At 46.7% G+C, this 22,704-nt stretch overlaps 1 protein-coding gene across 3 annotated transcripts in view; it reads right to left on the bottom strand.

Annotated features, from left to right (window-relative positions):
* Positions 1-22,704, bottom strand: part of LOC145349268 (amyloid beta precursor protein binding family B member 1-like) — a 129,495-nt gene that overhangs the window by 105,439 nt on the left and 1,352 nt on the right. For all 3 annotated transcript variants that reach the window (XM_080197773.1, XM_080197774.1, XM_080197777.1), the window contains exon 2: positions 14,717-14,867. In XM_080197773.1, the coding sequence (XP_080053899.1) occupies positions 14,717-14,776 (60 nt within the window). In that variant the 5' untranslated portion in view covers positions 14,777-14,867. The remainder of the gene's footprint in view (positions 1-14,716; positions 14,868-22,704) is intronic.

Raw genomic sequence — 22,704 nt, 5'->3', positions numbered from 1 at the left:
GTTGAAGTGGTGGAGGCTGCCTCGCTAAATATATTTAAGTCACGGGTAAATAGGTTTTTGATAGGCAGGGGAATTAAGGGTTATGGGGAGAGAGCGGGAAAGTGGAACTGATCCACTTCAGATCAGCCATGATCTTATTGAATGGCGGGGCAGGCTCGAAAGGGCTAGATGGCCGACTCCTGCTCCTATTTCTTATGTTCTTATGTTCTTATGAGTCAGGAGGTGAGTTACTTGTTGCAGTTTTCCCAGCCTCTGACCTGCTCTTGTAGCCACTGTTTATGTGGTGAGTCCAGTTGAGTTTCTGGTCAATGGTGACCCCAAGGATGTTGACCGTGGAGGATTCAGTGACGGTTACACCATTGAATGTTAAAGGGCGGTGGTTAATGTATCTCTTATTGGTGATGGTCATTGCCTGGCATTTGTGTGGCACAAATGTTACTGCCACTTGTCAGCCCAAGCCTGGATATTGTCCAGATCTTGCTGCAATTGAACATGGACTGCTTCAGTATCTGAGGGGTCGCGAATGGTGCTGAACATTGTGCAATCATCAGCGAACATTTCCACTTCTGACTTTATGACGGAGGGAAGGTTATTGATGAAGCAGCTGAAGATGGTTGGGCCCAGGACACTATCCTGAGAGAGTCCTGCAGAGATGTCCTAGAGCTGAGAGTCTGACCCTCCACAACCATCTTCCTATGTACCAGGTATAACCAGCGGAGAGTTTGTCCCCTGAATCCCATTGATTCCAGTTTCACTCGGGCTCCTTGATGCCGCAGTCTGTCAAATGAGGCCTTGATGTGAAGGGCTGTCACTCTCACCTCACCTCTGATGTTCAGCTCTTTTGTCCATGTTTGAACCAAGGCTGTAATGAGGTCAGGAGCTGAGTGACCCCCTGGTGAAACCCAAACTGGGCGGCACTGAGCAGGTTATTGCTGAGCAGGTGCTGCTTGATAGCGCTGTCGATGACCCCTTCCATCACTTTACTGATGATCGAGAGTAGACTGGGCGGTAATTGGCCGGGCTGGATTTGTCCTGCTTTTTGTGTACAGGACATACCTGGGCAATTTTCCACATTGTTGGGTAGATGCCAGTGTTGTAACTGTTCTGGAAGAGCTTGGCTAGGGGAGTTATAAGTTCAGGAGCACAAGTCTTCAGTGCTATTGCCGGAAAGTTATTAGGCCCCGTTGCCTTTGTATCCAGTATCCAGTGCCTCCAATCATTTCTTGATATCATGTGGGGTGAATCGAATTGGCTGGAGACGGGAGTCTGAGATGCTGGGGACCACTGGAGGAGGCCGAGATGGATCATCCACTCAGCACTTCTGGCTGAAGATTGCTGCCAATACTTCAGCCTTGTCTTTCATACTGATGTGCTGGACTCCTCCATCATTGAGGATGGGGATATTTGTGGAGCCTCCTCCTCCAGTGAGATGTTTAATTATCCACCACCATTCACAACAGGATGTGGAAGGACTGCAGAACTTAGATCTGATCGGCTGGTTGTGGGATGGATTAGCTCTGTCTATTACTTGCTGTTTTTCCCGTTTGCTATGCAGAGTCCTGTGTTGGACCTTCACCAGGGAGACACCTCATTTTTAGATATTCCTGGTGCTGCTCCCAGCATGCCCTCCTGCACTCTCCATTGAACCAGGGTTGATGCCCTGGTTTGATGGTAATGGTTGAGTGGGGGATATACCGGGCCATGAGGTTACAGACTGTGCTGAGTACAATTCCACTGCTGCTGATGGCCCTCCTGGATGCCCAGTCTGGAGTTGTTAGATCAGTTCGATGTCTGTCCCATTTAGCACGGTGATAGCCCACACAACACAAGGGAGGGTATTCCCAACGTGAAGGTGAGACTTTGTCTCCACAAGGATTGTGCAGTATTCACTCTTCCTGATACTGTGATGGACAGATGCATCTGCAACCGGCAGGTTGGTAAGAATGAGATCAAGCATGTTATTTCCTCTTGTTGGTTCCTTCACTCCAACCAGGTGAGGGCAGCAGAGCAGTGAAGTGATTGGCAGGAAAGATTTGCATAGGCACAGTCACTGCTACCAGAAGGTGTTTTGTGGAGGAGCTGCTGGAAAGGGACAGTTAAAACCCAAACGCTACTTCAGTGTTTCTCTCCCTACTTTCTCTGTAACCAAAAAAAAATGAACAGGAAGACCAGAAGGAAGGGAGAGGTGAATTGAGATTCTTTTATCCTTTTACCTATATAAGGGCAATATGGCAGTTAGGGCAGTGGTATGCTCCTCCTGCCAGATGTGGGGAATTAGGGAGCATTGTGGTCTCCCTGACAACTTTGTCTGCAGAACTCTGTCCAATTTCAGTTCCTCACAGACCGCACTGTTTGGTTGGAGCATCAGGTGGACATGCTGTGCAACATAGAGGGAGCAGGGAGTGTAATCGACACTAGTTACAGGGAGGTTATCACATCACAGGTTCAGACAGGTAGATGGGTGACCGCCAGGAGAGGCAGGCAGGTAGTGCAGGAGTCCCCTGTGCCTATTCTCCTTTCAAACATATGTACCATCTTGGATACTGTTGAGGGGGATAGCCTGTCAGGGGGAGATACCAGCAGCAGCCAGGTCTACAACACCACAGCTGGTTCTGCTGTAGAGCAGGGTCGGGCAAAGAGCAAGTGAGCAGTAGTAATAGAGGAACTCACTAGTTAGAAGCACAGACAGGTGTTTCTGTGGCCACAATTGAGACTCCAGGATGGTGTGTTGCCTCCCTGGTGTCAGGGTCAAAGACATCTCTGAGCGATTGCAGGACATTCTTAAGGGGGAGGGTGAGCAGTCAGAGGTTGTAGTATAGGGCTGTTTGTTTTGCCGTTGTCTTTTCTGGTGCCGAGGTCGGTGCCAGGTGGTTCGTCCAGTTTCATTTCTTTGTTGAGATTTTGTAGCGATTGATACAACTCAGTGTCTCGCTTGGCCATCTATGACTGTGTGGTCAAATTCCCCTCCAATTCAATTTCCAAGTTCGTTGACAACACCACCGTAGTGGGTCGGATCTCAAACAATGATGAGACAGAGTTCAGGAATGAGATAGAGAATCTGGTGAACTGGAGCGGCAACAATAATCTCTTCCTCAATGTCAACAAAATGAAGGAAATTGTCATCGACTTCAGTAAGCATAAAGGAGAACATCCCCCTGTCTACATCAGTGGGGACGAGTAGAAAGAGTTGAGAGCTTTAAGGTTTTAGGTGTCCACATCACCAACAACCTGTTCTGGTCCCCCCATAGCAACATTATAGTTAAGAAAGTGCACCAATGCCTCCACTTTCTCAGAAGACTAAGGAAATTTGGCATGTCAGCTAAGACTCTCACCAATGTTTACAAATGCACCATAGAAAGCATTCTTTCTGGTTGTATCACAGCTTGGTATGGGCTCCTGCTCTGCCCAAGACTGCAAAGAACTATGAAGGGTCGTGAATGTAACCCAATCTACCACACAAACCAGCCCCCCGTCCGTTGACTCTGTCTACACTTCCCGCTGCCTTGGCAAAGCAGCCAGCATAATTGAGGACTCCACACACCCAGGACATTCTCTCTTCCACCTGCTTCCGTTGGGAAAAAGATAGAAAAGTCTGAGGTCATGTACCAATTGACTCGAGAACAGCTTCTTCCCTGCTGCTGTCAGACTTTTGAATGGACCTACCTTGCACTAAGTTGATCTTTCTCTACAACCTAGCTATGACTGTAAAACTACATTCTGCACCTTTTCTTTCCTTCTGTATGAATGGTATGCTTTGTACAGTGTGCAAGAAACAATACTTTTCACTGTATGTTAATACATGTGTCAATAATAAATCATGATTCTAATGGAATGCTCTTTAAATACAATTCCCACTCATTAACAACAAAATAGGATTCTAATTCATTCCATAACTACAACCAGGTTTTATCTTAGAGTCATAGAGTCATAGTGGTTTACAGCATGGAAACAGCCCTTCGATCCAACTTGTCCATTCCACCCTTTTTTTTAAACCACTAAGCTAGTCCTAATTGTCCGCATTTGGCACATATCCCCTTCTACCCATCTTACCCATAAAACTGTCTAAATGTTGACTATCTCGCTGATCTGTGCCCCTCATTATTTTACAGATCTCTATAAGGTCACCCCTCAGCCTTCTGTGTTCCAGGGCAAAAAGTCCTAGTCTATTCAGCCTCTCCTTATAACTCAAACCATCAAGTCCTGGTAGCATTCTAGTAAATCTTTTCTGTACTCTTTCTAGTTTAATAATATCCTTTCTATAACAGGATGACCAGAATTGTACACAGTATTCCAAGTGTGGTCTTACCAATGTCTTGTACAACTTCAACAAGACATCCCAACTCCTGTATTCAATGTTCTGACCAATGAAACCAAGCATGCCGAATGCCTTCTTCACCACTCTGTCCACCTGTGACTCCACTTTCAAGGAGCTATGAACATGTACCCCTAGATCTCTTTGAACATAAGAACATAAGAACATAAGAAATAGGAGCAGGAGTAGGCCATCTAGCCCTTCGAGCCTGCCCCGCCATTCAATAAGATCATGGCTGATCTGTCGTGGCTCAGTTCCACATTCCCACCCTCTCCCCATAACCCTTAATCCCCTCTCTTATCAAAAACCCATCAACCCGCATCTTAAAAATATTTAGCGAGGTAGCCTCCACCACTTCAACGGGCAGAGAATTCCAGAGATTCACCACCCTTTGAGTGAAGAAGTTCCTCCTCAACTCCGTTCTAAACCGCCCCCCCTTTATCTTGAGGCTGTTCTGGAACTCTCCCCAATGCCCTACCATTAACTGAGTAAGTCCTGCCCTGGTTCATAAGAACATAAGAAATAGGAGCAGGAGTAGGCCAACAAATGCATCACCTCGCATTTATCTAAAACTCCATTTGCCATTCATCAGCCTACTGGCCCAATTGATCAAGGTCCCATTACAATCTGAGATAACTCTCTTCACTGTCCACTATGCCACCAATATTGGTGTCGTCTGCAAACTTATTGACCATGTCCCCTATATTCTCATCCAAATCATTAATATAAATGACAAATAACAGTGGACCCAGCACTGATCCCTGAGGCATCGCTGGTCACAGGCCACAGGGTGGCACGGTAGCACAGTGGTTAGCACTGCAGCTTCACAGCTCCAGGGACCTGGGTTCAATTCCCGGCTCGGGTCACTGTCTGTGTGGAGTTTGCACATTCTCCTCGTGTCTGTGTGGGTTTCCTCCAGGTGCTCCGGTTTCCTCCCACAGTCCAAAGACGTGCGGGTTAGATTGATTGGCCATGCTAAAATTGCCCCTTAGTGTCCTGGGATGTGTAGGTTAGAGGGATTAGTGGGTAAGTGTATGGGGATAGGGCCTGGGTGGGACTGTGGTCGGTGCAGACTTGATGGGCCGAAGGGCCTGTTTCTGCACTGTAGGGTTCTATGTTCTAATAGGAAGTTTGAAAAACAATCCTCTACAACCACCCTCTGGCTTCTGTCAAGACACCAATTTTGTATCCATTTAGATACTCTGGATCCTGTGAGATTTAACCTTATGCAACAACCTACCACGCGGTACCCTGTCAAAGGCCTTGCTAAAGTCCATGTAGACAACATCAACTGCACTGCCCTCATCTACCTTCTTGGTTATCTCTTCAAAAAACTCAATCAAATTTGTGTGATCTTCTGGAATCTTCTGTCCTCTTTCATGATTTCTTCTGTTTGGAACTTCTGGCTTCTTTTTGTATTCTTTCATAAGAACATAAGAAATAGGAGCAGGAGTAGGCCATCTAGCCCTTCGAGCCTGCCCCGCCATTCAATAAGATCATGGCTGATCTGAAGTGGACCAGTTCCACTTTCCCGCTTTCTCCCCATAACCCTTAATCCCCTGTCTATCAGAAATCTACCTACCCGTGACTTAAATATATTCAGCGAGGCAGCCTCCACCACTTCAACGGGCAGAAAATGTGGATGTGGGCATCACTGGCAGGGCTAGCAATTATTGCCCATCCCATTTTAGAGGGCAGTTAGCAGACAACCACATTGCTGTGGCTGTGGAGTTACATGTAGGCCAGACTGGGTAAGGATAGCAGATTTCCTTCCCTAAAGGACACTAGTGACATAGATGGGTTTTTCCAACAATCGACAATGATTTCATGGTCATCAGTAGATTCTTAATTCCAGATTTTTTATTTAATTCAAATGTCAATATCACCTGTGATGGGATTTGAACCTGGGTCCCCAGTGCATTACCCTGGGTGTCTAGATTACCAGTCCAGTGACAATACCAATATAGGCAGGTTGTTCAGATGGCAGAACAGTGGCAACTGGAATTTAACCCTGCAAAGTTTAAGGTCATTAATATTGGGAGGACTAACAACACAATGAGTGGTAGGATGCTGGGAAGTCACAGAGGATCAGAGGGACCTTGGGGTGTAGGTCGAAAGATCCCTGAAGGCAGCAGGATAGGTAGATAAGGTGGTTAAGAAGGCATATATGATACTTGCCTTTATTAGCTGAGGAATAGAATATAAGAGCAGGGAGAGTGTGATGGAGTTGTATAAAACACTGGTGAGGCCACAGCTGGAATACTGTATGCAGTTCTGGTCATCACACTATAGGAAGGATGTGATTGAACTTGAGAGGATGCAGAGGAGCATTCACTGGGATGTTTCCAGGGCTGGAGCATTTCAATCCCACCCAGACCCGATCCTCAGAACCTACATCTTTACCCTGCTAATCATAAGAACATAAGAACATAAGAAATAGGAGCAGGAGTAGGCCATCTAGCCCTTCGAGCCTGCCCCGCCATTCAATAAGATCATGGCTGATCTGTTGTGGCTCAGTTCCACTTTCCCGTCCTCTCCCCATAACCCTTAATCCCCTCTCTTATCAAGAACCCATCAACCCGCTTCTTAAAAATATTTAGCGAGGCAGCCTCCACCACTTCAACGGGCAGAGAATTCCAGAGATTCACCACCCTTTGAGTGAAGAAGTTCCTCCTCAACTCCGTTCTAAACCGCCTCCCCTTTATCTTGAGGCTGTGCCCCCTAGTCCTACTGTCTTTTTTGAGCGGGAAGAGTCTCTCCACCTCTATCCTATCCATCCCATTCACCATTCATAATCCCTTGACACTAAGGTTGATTGGCCATGATAAACTGCCCCTAAGTTGCACATCTTTGGACAGCGGGAGGAAACTGGAGCACCCGGAGGAAACCCACACAGACACAGGGAGAACGTGCAGACTCCACACAGATAGTGACCCAAGGCTGGAATTGAACCTGGGTCTCTGGTGCTGTGAGGCAGCAGTGCTAACCACTGTGCCATTGTGCTGCACCTGGTGTAAAACTATGAAAGATATTGAATGATTAAATAGGAAGAAAAGTTTCCTCTTAGTAGAAGGGTCAATAACCAGGGGGCGGGAGATTTAGAGAGGATTTGAGAAGGAGCACTTTCACCCAGAATGTGGGGGGAATCTGGAACTCAGTGTCAGAAAGAGATTAAAGGCAGGAACCCTCACAACATTTAAGAAATGTTCAGATGGGCACTTGAAATACCACAGCATACAGGGCTATGGACCAAGTGCTGGGAAATGGGATTAGTATAGATAGGAGCAGACACAATGGGTTGAAGGGCCTCTTTCCTGCTGTAACCCTCTGGCTGAATGAAGGATATTGATCAAGCAGGTAGGGCAGAGATTGGCAAAGGAGCTGAGAAGGGAATGTGGAGAAATGAGTGACCCAGAGGCTTGTTAAGGTCTGGAAGCTGCTGCCTGAATTGAAGCCGATTCCACAGGAAGTTTCAAAATGATAACTGGACGTATTCTTGACAATGATGGATTTTCAGCAAGCGGAAGGAAGAAGATGGGACGTGAGAATGAATTGCACAACTCCTGCAATGAGAGGGGAGGGTGATTGAGGGAAAGAAAGTGAGAGGGAGAGAGAGAAAGTGAGTGGGATAAGAAACTGAGGGGGAAGACAGATGGTCCAATAAACAGCGTGCACATAATGTCGAAATAGTCCGTTAATCAACTACTGGGTAACTCAAATATACTTTCCAATCGGAACATGTTCGGAATCCATTGCTTCAGGAAGGAGCTGCTTTTTGCTGAGTTCAATCAACTTAGTGTCACTGGTGTCAATAGATGGGTGGCACGGTGACACAGCGGTTAGCATTGCTGCCTCGCAGCACCAGGGATCCACGTTCAATTCCGGCTTAGGTCACTGTCTGTGTGAAGTTCTCCCGCATATTCTCCCCGTGTCTGCATGGATTTTCTTCGTGTGCTCTGGCTTCTTCCCACATTCCAAAGATGTGGGAGTTAGGTTGATTGGCTATGCTAAATGTGGGAAAGTGTGAGGTTATGCACTTTGGTAGGAGGAATAGAGGCGTAGGCTATTTTCCAAATGGGGAAAGGCTTTGGGAATCTGAAGCGCAAAGGGACTTGGAGTCCTGGTTCAGGGCTGTCTTAGGGTTTACATTAAAGGCAAAGTTTATTTATTTGTCACAAGTAAGACTTCCATTAACACTGCATTGAAGTTACTATGAAATTCCCTAGTCGCCACAGTCTGGCGCATGTTCAGGTCAATGTACCTAACCGGCACGTCTTTCAGAATGTGGGAGGAAACTGGAGCGCTGGAGGAAACTCACACAGACACAGGGAGAACGTGTAGACTCTACACAGACTGTGACCCAAGCTGGGAATCAAACCCGGGTCCCTGGCACCATGAAGAAGTAATGCTAACCACTGTGTCACCCCTGTGCAGGCTCAGCTGGCAGTTAGGAAGACAAATTCATTTCTAGAAGTCTGGAATATAAGAGCAGCGATGTACTGCTGAGGTTGTATAAGGCTTTAGTCAGACCCCATTTGGAATATTGTGAGGTGTTGGCCTTGGAAAGGATCCAGAGGAGGTTCGGAAGAATGATCCCAGGTTTGCCATATGAGGAATGGTTGAGGGCTCTGAGTCTCTACTCGATGGAGTTTAAAACGATGAGGAGGGGATCTCATTGAAACTTACAGAATACTGCTAGGCCTGGGATAGAGTGGAGGTAGAGAGGATGTTTCCACTAATGGGAGAAATTAGAACCAGAGGGCACAACCTCAGGGTGAAGGGACACCCCTTTAAAACTGAGATGAAGGGGAATTTTTTCAGCCAGAGAGTGGACTCATTGCCACAGAGGGCTGTAGGGGCCGGGTCATTGGGTGTTTTTAAGACAGAGATAGATAGGTTCTTGATCAATAAGAGGATCAAAGGTTATGGAGAGAAGGCAGGAGAATGGGGATAAGAATCACATCAGCCATGATTGAATGTTGGAGCAGACTCAATGGGCTGAATGGCCTCTTTCTGCACTGTAGGATTCTATACCCAGTGAGCAGCAGTGATCATCTGTGGTGGAACATTGTTCATTTCAGGAAGGGTGCAGTGAATTGTGCATTGTTCACATTAGGCGTGTAGTATATGAATCTGGTACATACAAGGTTAAACAGAAAGAAATCCCACAACACCAGTCCAACAAGTTTATTTGAGAACTCCCAGCCACCTGGCGAAGGGACGGCCTGTTCTGAAAGCTTGGGGCGTTTGCTACAAATAAACTTGTTGGACTTTAAGGTGGTGTTGTGGGATTTCTTTCTGTTTTACCCCAGTCCAACGCCGACATCTCCACATCATGACTACATATAGGGTTAACATGGGACAGTACAGCTCACATAATGATGTAAAAGAGCACATGACCTGCACCAGAGTCAGTCTCTTGTTGGACAGAGCTGTGTGTACCAGCAAGCATGGAGATGGCTCTGAGCTTAAATGTTTTACTGTGTATTTGTACATAGTTCCAGTAGTTAAGTATGATGACAAAGATTTCTGCAGACCTACCAAGCTGTAACCAATATCTTGTAACAAGTAAATAGCGCAGAGGAATTTACTCCAGAATATTTCTTGTCTGTTCAGGTCAGTAACTCACATCACCACCTGTGTCTACAACACTCAATCTGCAGGTGAAAAAGCCTCAAAGGTTTGGTTGAATTTGTTTAGTAATTTGTGTGTGTCCAGCCCCTGAGCCAAAGAGGCAGCAGAGTATTGCTGAAAATCCCAAACAGACAATGAGAATCTACAAGAACAGCCGTTTTATTAAAGGGAATTACAGATCAGCAAGAAGTCTGCAGTGTTGTTTATTTTATACAGTGATGTCAGCAGAAAGGGTTTATATTCAATGAGAACCTGCAGTAATGATTGCTGAGTTTCAGGGAATGTGCTTTGATCATTGGTGACCAGCGGAACCTTCCCATTTGATGCTGAACTGAAAGTCACCCTCCTGCCTGCTGTGAGACTTTCCAATCAGTCTGCACAGTGCATGAAATCCCGGCTGATGCTCCGTGGTTCTGGAGTATTTGTCCAAGCAGTGAGATCATTGACTGAATCATACTTGTAGTATTTTGTGCCAATGAACAGGAAGATACCGTTCGTGTCGCAAATGGCCCCGTCTACATGGGGATGTCCAATTCGGAACCCATTATCCAGAACCCTGGGACTCTGCTCCAGATTGATGGTCTGCACCTGATTACCTGCAACATCAGACAGGAAAAGATTACATTTCCCCAGCACCTTTCACAATCTCAGAACGTCACAAAGCCAAGGAAGAGCTTTGTGAAATAAAGTTGCTGCTGTAATGTCTGAATGCAGCAGCTAATTTGCATACAGCAAGATCCCAGAAGCAATAATGACCATCTTAGTGTGGTCAGGACACCAATTGACCAAGTGAAACTAAAAGAGAAAATGCTGGAAAATCTCAGCAGGTCTGGCAGCATCTGTAAGGAGAGAAAAGAGCTGATGTTTTGAGTCCGAATGACCTGTGTCAGCTTTGTATCTCCTTACAGATGCTGCCAGACCTGCTGAGATTTTCCAGCACTTTCTCTTTTGATTTCAGATTCCAGCATCTGCAGTAATTTTGCTTTTATTAATTGACCAAGTGATCTATCTCAGTGTTATGATTGGCTATGTGACATCTTGGAATGTGATTGGCTGTGTGATTTGTCCTGGTGTCTGATTGGCTGTGTTATCTGTCCTGGCGTGTGATTGGGTGTGTGGTGTATCTCGGAGTGTGATTGGCTGTTTTGGTCCCAGCCATACACTGGGTATAGTGGGGTAGATTTTTGTTCCCCTCCTGTAGCACTGAGTACACAGAATATTTGGCAGCAATAACAAGACAGATGAATTGACACTTCAAATAAAGACATGGTCTGATAGCAATTACAGAGAAATGGTTACAGGAGACAAAGACTGAAACCTGAATATTCAAGGGTAGCTAACATTTAGGAAGGGCAGGAAGCAGGGAAAAGGTGGAGAGGAAGCTCTGTTAATTGGTATAACATAGAGAGATTTCTTTAGTTCTGGAGATTTAGTTGTGGAATCTGTTTGGGAAGAGATGAGAAATAGTTAAGGTAAGAAGTTACTTTCAATAGTGACTTCTAGACTCACTAACAGTAACCACACTGTAGCATGAGATGTACAGGAAGGGAGAATGGGGGTTTGTGAAAAAGGTACAGCAATAATAATAGGTGATTTCAATCTATATATCGATTGGACGATTCAGATTGGCAAAGGGAGCCTGGATGTTGAGTTGCTGGAGTTTTCAGAACCAGTTCTCAGAGCAGTACATTCTAAAGCCAATCACAGCACAAATTATACTAAAGTTAGTATTGTGCAATGAGGCTAGCTGAATTAATAACCTCATAGTGAAGGTGTCCCGAGGCAGCAGTGATCACAAAATGATTGAATTTCAGTTTGGGGGAGAGAGAAACAAATCTTAATCAAACTTAAATAAAAGCATGAAAACAGAGCAATTTCTCAAAATTATCCTCACAAGTACTGACTTCTTTGATCCTGAGAGTTGTGAATATTACTGCAGAAGACTTACCTAATCTGAGTTGCCTGATGATTGTGTCTTTGCTACTATACTGGCACAGTGACACAGTGGTTAGCACTGCTGCCTCACAGCACCAAGACCTGGGTTCGATGCCTGGCTTGCATCACTGTCTGTGTGGAGTCTGCACGTTCTCCCCATGTCTGCGTGGGTTTCCTCCGGGTGCTCCGGTTTCCACCCACAGTCCGAAAGACGTGCTGGTTCGGTGCATTGACCGTGCTAAATTCTCCCTCAGTGTACCCGAACAGGCGCCAGATTGTGGCGATCAGGGGATTTTCACAGTAACTCCACTGCAGTGTTAATGTAAGCCTACTTGTGACACTAATAAATACTTAACTTGAGAATGATACAGAATTAATTCCAAGAGAAGAAGTGCCTACTGAAGTTCCAAATCATAATTCTAGGGTCAAGGATAGTCAAATTCCAGAATATCTCGTGCAACCAAAGGTGAATACATATCTTCCTGATTGACTTTCTGATCGGCTGTGTATAATGATTAATGATGCATAGCCCTGTGTTCAGAATGTTATTGATCCTGTGTATAACATTATAGTAATTGGTTGTCATGACCACAGAAGTAAAGGGGAAGGGTTGTTATATATTTAAGCAGGTTGCAGGTTGCTTTAAGAGCTGGTCACATGATTTGATTGTGAGGTCATTACAATATTGCAGAGGCTGCTGTTTTCACAGAATACTGCAATACAGAAGAGGCCCTTCAGCCCATTGAGTCTGTACCAATGCATGAAAGACCCTGATCTGCCCACCCAATCCCACTCTACCAGCCCCTGGCCCAGAGCCCTGAATGTGATGATATGCCAATTACTCATCCAGGTACTTTTTAAAGGATGTGAGGCATCCCGCTTCCATCACCCTCCCAGGCAGCGCATTCCAGACCATCAACCCACCCTGGTTAAAACACTTTTTCCTCAAATCCCCCCTAAACCTTCTACCCCTCACTTTTAACTTGTGTCCCTTGTGACTGACCCTTCAACTAAGGGGAACAGCTGCTCCTTATCCACTCTGTCCGTGTCTATCATAATCTTGAACACCTTGATCAGGTCGCCTCCTCAGTCTTCTCTGTTCCAATGGAAACAATCCAAGCCTACCCAACCTCTCTTCATAATTTAACTGCTCCATCCCAGGCAGCATCCTGGTGAATCTCCTCCGCACCCCCTCCAGTGCAATCACATCCTCCCGGTAATGTGGTGACCAGAACTGCACACAGTATTCCAGCTGTGGCCTCACCAAAGTTTTATACAACTCCATCATGTCCTCACCCCAATTGATAAAGGCGAGTGTGCCATATGCCTTCTTCACCACCCTATTAACCTGCCTTTCCACCTTCAGAGATCTGTGAACAAACACAGCAAAGTTCCTTTGTTCTTCCGAACTTCCCAGTGTCAGACCTTTATAGAATATTTCCTTATCAAATTACTCCTTCCAAAGTGCATCACCTGTCACTTTTCAGAGTTAAATTCCATCTGCCACTCACCCACCCATTTGACCATCTTGTCAATGTCTTGCTGTCACCCAAGACTCTCAACCTCACTGTTAACCACCCGGCCAATCTTTGTGTCATCAGCAAATTTACCAATTCTACCCCCCACACAGTCATCAATGTCATTTATATAAATGACGAACAATAGGGGGCACGGCACGGACCCCTGTGGTACGTCACTGGTCCCTGGACCCCGGTCACTGAAGCAGCCATCTGTACCATCCTCTGTCTCCTAGGCCAATTATGAATTCACTTCATCAGATCACCCTGTATCCCATGTGCATTTACCTTCTTAATAAGTCTCCCACGTGGGACTTTGTCAAAGGCTTTGCTGAAATCCATGTAAACTGTATCAACTGCATCTACACACTTGGATACATGCTCAAAAAATTCAATCAAATTTGTTAGGCATGACCTCCCTCTGATAAAACCATGCTGACTATTCCTGATCAAACCTAGCCTCACCAAATGGAGATTCTCTCCTTCAGAATCTTCTCCAGTAGTTCCCCAACTACAGATGTGAGACTCACTGGTCTGTGATTCCCTGGCTTGTCTCTGTTTCTCCACAGCACTGGAGCAGCTTCTTCACTAAACCCTGCAGTTGTTAGTTTGAATCAATATGTGTAGACAACAGCCTTTCTCTCTTGTTATATCTCACAATCTCTAATGTAGTTAGGACATTACACCCTCTGACAGTGCGGCACTCCCTCAGTACTGACCCTCTGACAGTGCGGCACTCCCTCAGCACTGACCCTCTGACAGTGCGGCACTCCCTCAGCACTGACCCTCTGACAGTGCGGCACTCCCTCAGCACTGACCCTCTGACAGTGCGGCACTCCCTCAGCACTGACCCTCCAACAGTGCGGCACTCCCTCAGCACTGACCCTCTGACAGTGCGGCACTCCCTCAGCACTGACCCTCTGACATAGAACATAGAACATAGAACATTACAGCGCAGAACAGGCCCTTCGGCCCACGATGTTGCGCCGACCAGTTACAAAAACAATGACCCACTAGCCTATACCAATCCCTTTTCGTCCATAAACCTATCCATAGATCTCTTAAACGCCCCCAAACTGGGCGCATTTACAACTGCAGCAGGCAGGGCATTCCAATCCCTCACCACCCGCTGGGTAAAGAACCTACCCCTGACACTCCCTCAGTACTGACCCTCTGACAGTGACTTTGACGCAAGAAACAATAATTTTCACTGTATGTTAATACATGTAACAATAATAAATCAAATCAAATCAAATCCTGAAATATTCCTTCTGAATTCCCACTCAGCTCCCCACATGAACATCAGCAATTGTCTTACCCAAGATGACATAAAGAATGGAACTTCCTGGACAAATAAATGTTGCATCGACGACGGCATTGTGGATTCCCAGCTCTTCTCCAACAGGTTTTGGGTATCCTTCAATTAGTGTGTACTGTGCCTCCGTTTTGTATATGAATAGCTGTGATCCCTGAAAGTTAAACAAGCATTCATTAGGATCATATCTTGAGTTAGTTTTAAATCATTTCCATTTGACTTTACAGCACCCCCTCCACTACTATTTCTAGGGAATTAGTGATTATTATTTCAGTGAGAAACAGAAATAGGGGCGGCACGGTGACACAGTGATTAGCACAGCTGCCTCACAGTGCCAGGGACCTGGGTTCAATTCCCAGCTTGGGTCACTGTCTGTGTGGAGTCTGCACGTTCTCCCCACGTCTGCATGGGTTTCCTCCAGGTGCTCTGGTTTCCTCCCACAGTCCAAAGATGGGTGAGTTAGTTTGACTGGCTGAGATAAATTGCCCCTTAGTATAAGGGGGACCAGCTAGGGTAAATGCATGAAGTTATGGGGATAGGGCCTGATGGACTGTGGTTAGTGCAGACTCGATGGCCCGAATGGCCTCCTTTTGCACTGTAGGGATTCGATGATTCACAGAGAGTGTCGATGAGGGTAATTCTGTTGTTGTGGTGTATATGGATTTACAAAAGGGATTCAATACTGTGCCACACAATAGACTTGTGAGAAAAGTTATAGTTCCAGGAATGAGAGAGACAGCAGCAACATTGACTGGGTGACTGGGTGACAGGGAACAGAGTATTGGTGAATGTTTCTTTTTGGACTGGTTTACAGTAGAGTTCCGCAGGGATCAGAGTTGTGGCCCCTGCTTTTCTTGACATTTATTAATGGCCTCGGTAAACAGAGCACTATTTCAAATTGTGAGGATGATTTGAAATTTGGAATCAATGTGAACTGCGAGGTGGATAGTGTAGAACGTCACATGGACAAGTTAGTGGAACAAAGAACAAAGAACAAAGAACAACCCAGCACGGGAAACAGGCCCTTCGGCCCAACGAGCCCGCGCCGCCGCATCACCCTACACCTATTCTACCCTGCATGTCTACGAATGGAACCCCTGACTTAGCCAGATTCAGGGGAGAATAGTGTCAATTTAGTAAACCAATCAGCCTAAGAGCACATCTTTGGGGTGTGGGAGGAAACCGGAGCGCCCGGAGGAAACCCACGCAACCACAGGGAGAATGCACAAACTCCCACAGACACAGGCCCAAATCCATGTATCTGCACAGCCAGCAGTGCTAGTCACTGAGCTGTTGCGGCGCCCGTCTACCAGTCCAGGATCAAGCACACACACCGACACGAAGTACTAGGCCACTCCCGGAACCTCCAAGAGCAGCCCACGCACGACCCACCGTGTGCATGCCCCTCGTTTGACAACGAGGTGGACCTCCACCTGCGGAATAAAAAGACAAAAACGTTAACTTACAAGTCTGCTTTTCCGGTGTCTCCCGAGGTTCTGACCTTATTTAATAGCCCCTACTATAACCCTCCATCCTCGTTTCACTCGTGTCTGTCTAACTGAACCTTAAACGAGTCCAACGTTCCTGCCCCCACCACCCTACTTGGTAGCACATTCCATACCCCCACAACTCTCTGCGTAAAGAACCTTCCTCTCACATCCAAATTATACCTCTCCCCCCTCACCCTTAAATCATGACCTCTCGTGTTCGTACCCAGTCTAGGGAGCAGTCTCTCACTATTGACTCTATCTATGGACGAAAAGGGATTGGTATAGGCTAGTGGGTCATTGTTTTTGTAACTGGTCGGCGCAACATCGTGGGCCGAAGGGCCTGTTCTGCGCTGTAATGTTCTATGTTCTATGTTCTATGTTCTATTCCCTTCAGTATCTTATATATCTCTATCATGTCCCCCCTCAATCTCCGTCTTTCCAAGGAGAAAAGTCCCAGTTTCTCCAACCTTTCCTCGTAACCCAGCCCCTCCATGCCAGGCAACATCCTGGTAAACCTCCTCTGCACCCTTTCCAGAGACTCCATGTCCTTCCGGTAGTAAGGTGACCAGAACTGGACGCAGTACTCCAAATGCGGTCTAACCAACGTTCTATACAACTGAAACATTAGACGGCAGCTCCTATACTCTATACCCCTTCCTATAAAGGCTAGCATTCCATAAGCCTTCCTAACAACCTTCTCTACTTGTGTCGCAACCTTCATAGACTTGTGAACTTGCACTCCCAGGTTCCTCTGTATTTCTATACTCCCAATCTGTCTACCTTTTATCACATAGCTCCTCTCTGCATTATTCCTTCCAAAATGCATCACCTCGCATTTGTCAGGATTAAATTCCATCTGCCATCTATCTGCCCAATATACCAACCTATCTATATCCTGCTGTATCACCTGACATTCCTCCTCAGTATCCGCCAATCCTGCCATCTTGGTGTCATCCGCAAACTTGCTGATCACACCACGTACGCTCTCTTCCAAGTCATTTATGTATACTACAAAGAGGAGAGGTCCCAGTACTGAGCCCTGCAGCACACCACTGGTCACTGGCCTCCAGCCCGAAAAGGTCCCCTCAACAACTACCCTTTGTCTCCTATTGCCCAGCCAGTTCTCAATCCACCTACCTACCTGCCCTTGTATCCCATGTGCCTTAACCTTTTCTACCAGCCTACCATGAGGGACTTTGTCAAACGCCTTACTGAAATCCATATAGATGACATCAACGGCTCGCCCATCCTCAACCGTTTTTGTCACCTCCTCAAAGAATTCTACCAGATTCGTAAGGCAAGACCTCCCTCTAACAAAGCCATGTTGCGTATCCCTAATCAGATCGCAACGCTCCAAATGCTCATACATCCTACCCCTAAGTATTTTTTCCATTAATTTCCCTACCACCGATGTCAAACTCACTGGTCTATAATTTCCAGGGTTATCCCTACTACCTTTTTTGATCAGCGGTACAACATTTGCTACCCTCCAGTCTTCTGGGACCTCACCTGTGTCCAAAGAAGAGACAAAGATTTGCGCCAGAGGCCCAGCAATGTCATCTTTCACCTCCCTAAGCAGCCTGGGATAAATACCATCAGGCCCCGGAGCTTTATCCGTCCTTACGCTACCTAAAAGCCCTAGCACTTCCTCCCTCGTAATAGATATTTCCTGCAACTGATCCTCAGCTCCCTCCAAGACTCTGCACGATTCCGAACCCCTCTCCTTCGTGAATACCGACGCAAAGTATTCATTCAGGATCTCCCCCATTCCCTCCGACTCAATACATAACTCCCCTCTTTTGTCCCTAAGAGGACCAATTTTCCCTCTAACTACTCTCTTGCTCCTAATATAGGAATAAAATGCCTTTGGATTTTCCTTAATCCTATCAGCCAAAGCCATTTCATGCCCTCTCTTCGCCTTTCTAATTCCCCTTTTTAGCTCCCCCTCCTACTCTCTCTATATTCCTCCAGCGCACTCTCCGTACCCAGTTGTTTCGACCTAACATACGCCTCCCTCTTCTTCCTGACCAAGTCTTCAATACCCCCTGTAATCCACGGCTCTCTAATCCTACCTTTCCCATCCTCCCGCTTAACCGGAACATACCTCCCCTGCAGCCATTTCATTTTGCCCTTAAAAGCCTCCCACTTGCCAACCGTGGACTTTCCAGCTAACAGTCCCTCCCAATCAGTGTCCTGCAGCTCCCTCCTAATCCTGCTATAGCTCGCCTTTCCCCAGTTCAGCACACTCCCGTTCGGCCGGCACTCGTCCCTTTCCATTTTTATCCTAAAGTAGACGGACTTGTGGTCACTATTAGCCACATGTTCGCCTACCTCTACCTCACCCACCTGCCCCGGCTCGTTTCCCAACACTAAATCCAGTATAGCCCCTTCCCTAGTCGGGCTAGTTACGTACTGCTCTAGGGACCCTTCCAAAACACATTTCACAAACTCCTCTCCCTCCGTACCCCCAGCTCTAGGCCCCCTCCAATTCACTCCAGGAAGATTAAAGTCACCCACTACAACCACCCTATTCTTCCTGCACCTATCCAAAATGCCCCTGCAAATGCCTTCCTCCACTGACCTCGGGCTGTTGGGTGGCCTATAGTATACCCCTAGCAACGTAATCTCTCCCTTTTTATTCCTCAACTCCACCCACAGCGACTCAATCCCTAACTCCTCCATATCGCCCTCCCTCTGCACTACTGTGATGTTCTCCTTGACTAACAGTGCCACCCCTCCACCTCTCTTTAACCCTCCTCTGTCACACCTAAAACACTTGTACCCAGGAACATTCAGCTGCCAGTCCTGCCCTTCCCGTAACCATGTCTCCGTTACAGCCACCACATCTAACTGCCTCACAAACATCAAGGCCCTAAGCTCATCCGTTTTCCCTGTCACACTCCTAGCATTGAAACAGACACAGTTCAACCCACGAGTGTCCCTCGGAACCTCCTTCTCCCTGATACTTTTCCTTTCATCTGACTCTCTCCCAGCCACATCCCCACCCCCCCTCCTTATTAGTGGGCAGACAAGCAGCAGATGACATTTAATGCAAAGAAATGTGAAATGATTCATAATGGTCAGAGGAACAGTGAGAGACACTATCAAATAAATCATTGTAAAGAGGGTGTGAGCAGTGGGAATTATCAGAAACTCACACGTACATAGAATCGTAAAGTCATACAGCACAGAAAAGGCCCTTCAGCCCATCGAGTCTTCACTGACAATAACTACCACTGAAGTCGCACTCATCCCTTTTCCAGCACTTGTCCCATATCCTTGAATATTCTGATATTTCAATTGCTTATTTAAATATATTTTGAAGGTTGTGAGGTTTCCGGCCTCCACTGCCTTCCCAGGCAGCGCATTCCAGATTCCCATCACTCTCTGAGTGAAAAAACCTTTTCTCAAATCCCGCCTGAATCTGCTGCCCCTCACCCTAAAACTCTGCCCCCTCCTCAACCAAGGGGAACAGCTGCTTCCTACTCACCCTGTCTATTCCCCTCATAACCTTATACACCTCAATCATGTCCCCGCTTAGACTTCTCTGCCCTGGAAAAAACAATCCCATCCTTACTAGAGAGGCGGTGCTCGACAGACTGGAGGGGCTGATTGTGGACAAGTCCCCAGGACCGGATGGAATGCATCCGAGGGTTCTGAAAGAAATGGCGGAGGTGATAGTGGATGCCTTGGTGGTTATTGTCCAAACATCGCTGGATTCCGGGGAAGTGCCGGAAGATTGGAAAATGGCTAATGTTACGCCGTTGTTTAAGAAGGGTGCCAGGCAAAAAGCAGGGAATTATAGGCCGGTTAGTTTAACGTCTGTTGTAGGTAAAATGTTAGAATCTGTGATCAAGGAGAAAATAGCGAGGCATCTTGAGGGGAATTGCTTGATAGAGCAGACGCAGCACGGTTTCGTGAAGGGGAAGTCGTGTCTGACGAATTTATTGGAGTTCTATGAGGATGTGTCTAGGGCGGTGGATAGAGGAGAGCCGGTGGATGTGGTCTTTCTTGATTTTCAGAAGGCGTTTGACAAGGTACCTCACAAGAGGTTATTACAGAAGGTCAAGGGGCATGGAGTTGGGGGTAGGGTGTTAGCATGGATAGAGGATTGGCTGTCAAATAGGAGGCAGAGAGTGGGGGTCAATGGGTGCTATTCAGATTGGCAGTTGGTGACTAGTGGAGTGCCCCAGAGGTCGGTGCTGGGGCCTCAGCTATTTACCATTTATATAGATGATCTGGAGGAGGGAACCGAGTGTATGGTGTCAAAATTTGCTGATGACACCAAGATTGGTGGAACGGCAAATTGCGCAGAGGGTGTGGAGAGTCTGCAGAAGGATCTAGATAGGCTGGGCGAATGGGTCAGGAACTGGCAAATGGAATTTAATGTTGGCAAGTGCGAGGTGGTCCACTTTGGTAGGAAGAATGGTAGGAAGGACTATTACTTACGGGGCGAAAAACTGCAGCAGGCGACGGTGCAGAGGGACCTCGGGGTCCTTGTGCATGAGTCGCAAAAACCCAGCTTGCAGGTGCAGCAGGTGGTCAGGAAGGCGAATGGGATGCTGGCCTTCATAGCGAGGGGGATTGAATATAAAAGTAGGGAGGTCTCGCTGCAGCTGTACAGGGCACTGGTGAGGCCGCAGCTGGAGTACTGTGTGCAGTTTTGGTTCCCGCACTTACGCAAGGATATTTTGGCCTTGGAGGGAGTGCAGAGGAGGTTTACTAGGCTGATACCGGAGTTGAGGGGGTTGAACTATGAGGAGAGGCTGAATAAACTAGGCTTGTACTCGTTAGAGTTTAGAAGAATGAGGGGAGATCTCATTGAGACGTATAAGATGATGAATGGGATGGATAGGATAGAGGTGGAGAGGCTCTTCCCGCTCAGAAAGGACAGTAGGACTAGGGGGCATAGCCTCAAGATAAAGGGGGGGTGGTTTAGAACGGAGTTGAGGAGGAACTTCTTCACTCAAAGGGTGGAGAATCTCTGGAATTCTCTGCCCGTTGAAGTGGTGGAGGCTGCCTCGCTAAATATTTTTAAGAAGCGGGTTGATGGGTTTTTGATAAGAGAGGGGATTAAGGGTTATGGGGAGAGGGCGGGAATGTGGAACTGAGCCACGACAGATCAGCCATGATCTTATTGAATGGCGGGGCAGGCTCGAAGGGCTAGATGGCCTACTCCTGCTCCTATTTCTTATGTTCTTATGTTCTCTCCCTACAACTCCCTACAACTCAAATGCTCCATCCCAGAAACATCCTGGTGAATCTCCTCTGTACCTCCTCTAGTGCAATCACATCCTTCCTATAGTGAGGTGACCAGGACTGAACACAGTCGTCTATCTGGGCAGCACGGTGGCACAGTGGTTATTACTGCTGCCTCACTGCGCCAGGGACCCAGGCCTTGGGTGGCTGTGTGGAGTTTGCACATTCTGCCTGTGTCTGTGTGGGTTTCCTCCGGGTGCTCTGGTTTCCTTCCAAGCTCCAAACATGAGTGGGTTAGGTGGATTGACCATATGTCAGTTTATGCAGATAGGGCCTGGTTGAGATTGTTGTCAGTGCAGGCTTGATGGGCTGAATGGCCTTCTGCATTGTAGGGATTCTATGTTCTGCACAACTCCAACATTACCTCCTTGCCCTTGTATTCTATGTCACAACTGATAATAGCAAGTGTTCCATACGCTTTCTTAACTATCCTATTCATCTGCTCTGCTGCTTTCAGGAATCTGTGAATAATTACCTGAAATCCATTCGTTCCTCTGAATTTCCCAGTGTCCTGTCATTTAATAAATATTCCCTTGTCATGTTACTTCTTCCAAAGTGCATCACCTTGCACTTATCAGGGTTGAATACCACCTGCCACTGCTCTGTCCATCTGATCAATCCATCTATACCATCCTGTAACCCACAACCGTCCTCTTCACTATTTGCCACCTGACCGATCTTGGTGTCATCAAACTTATTTAACATCCACCCACATTATCATCTGTACCATTTATGTATATAACAAACAAAAAGAGTTCCAGTATTTGAACCTTGTGGTATGTCACTGGACACTCAAATAGCCTTTCTGTCACAAGAACATAAGAACTAGGAGCAGGAGTCGGCCATCCGGCCCATCGAGCCTGCTCCGCCTTTCAATAAGATCATGGCTGATCTTTTTGTGGACTCAGCTCCACTTACCCGCCCGCTCACCATAACCCTTAATTCCTTTACTGTTCAAAAATCTATCTATCCTTGTCTTCAAGACATTCAATGAGGTAGCCTCAACTGCTTCACTGGGCAGGGAATTCCACAGATTCACAACCCTTTGTGTGAAGAAGTTCCTCCTCAACTCAGTCCTAGATCTGCTTCCCCTTATTTTGAGGCTATCCCCCCTAGTTCTAGTTTCACCCTCCAGTGGCAACAACTTCCCTGCTTCTGTCTTATCTGTTCCCTTCATAATCTTATATGTTTCTATAAGATCTCCCCTCATTCTTCTGAATTCCAATGAGTATAGCTCCAGTC

The sequence above is a fragment of the Carcharhinus amblyrhynchos genome, chromosome 10 (assembly GCF_965287045.1).
Source record: "Carcharhinus amblyrhynchos chromosome 10, sCarAmb.v2.hapA, whole genome shotgun sequence".
NCBI classification, from domain to species: domain Eukaryota; kingdom Metazoa; phylum Chordata; class Chondrichthyes; order Carcharhiniformes; family Carcharhinidae; genus Carcharhinus; species Carcharhinus amblyrhynchos.
This window is presented reverse-complemented; position numbering and strand designations above follow the sequence as displayed.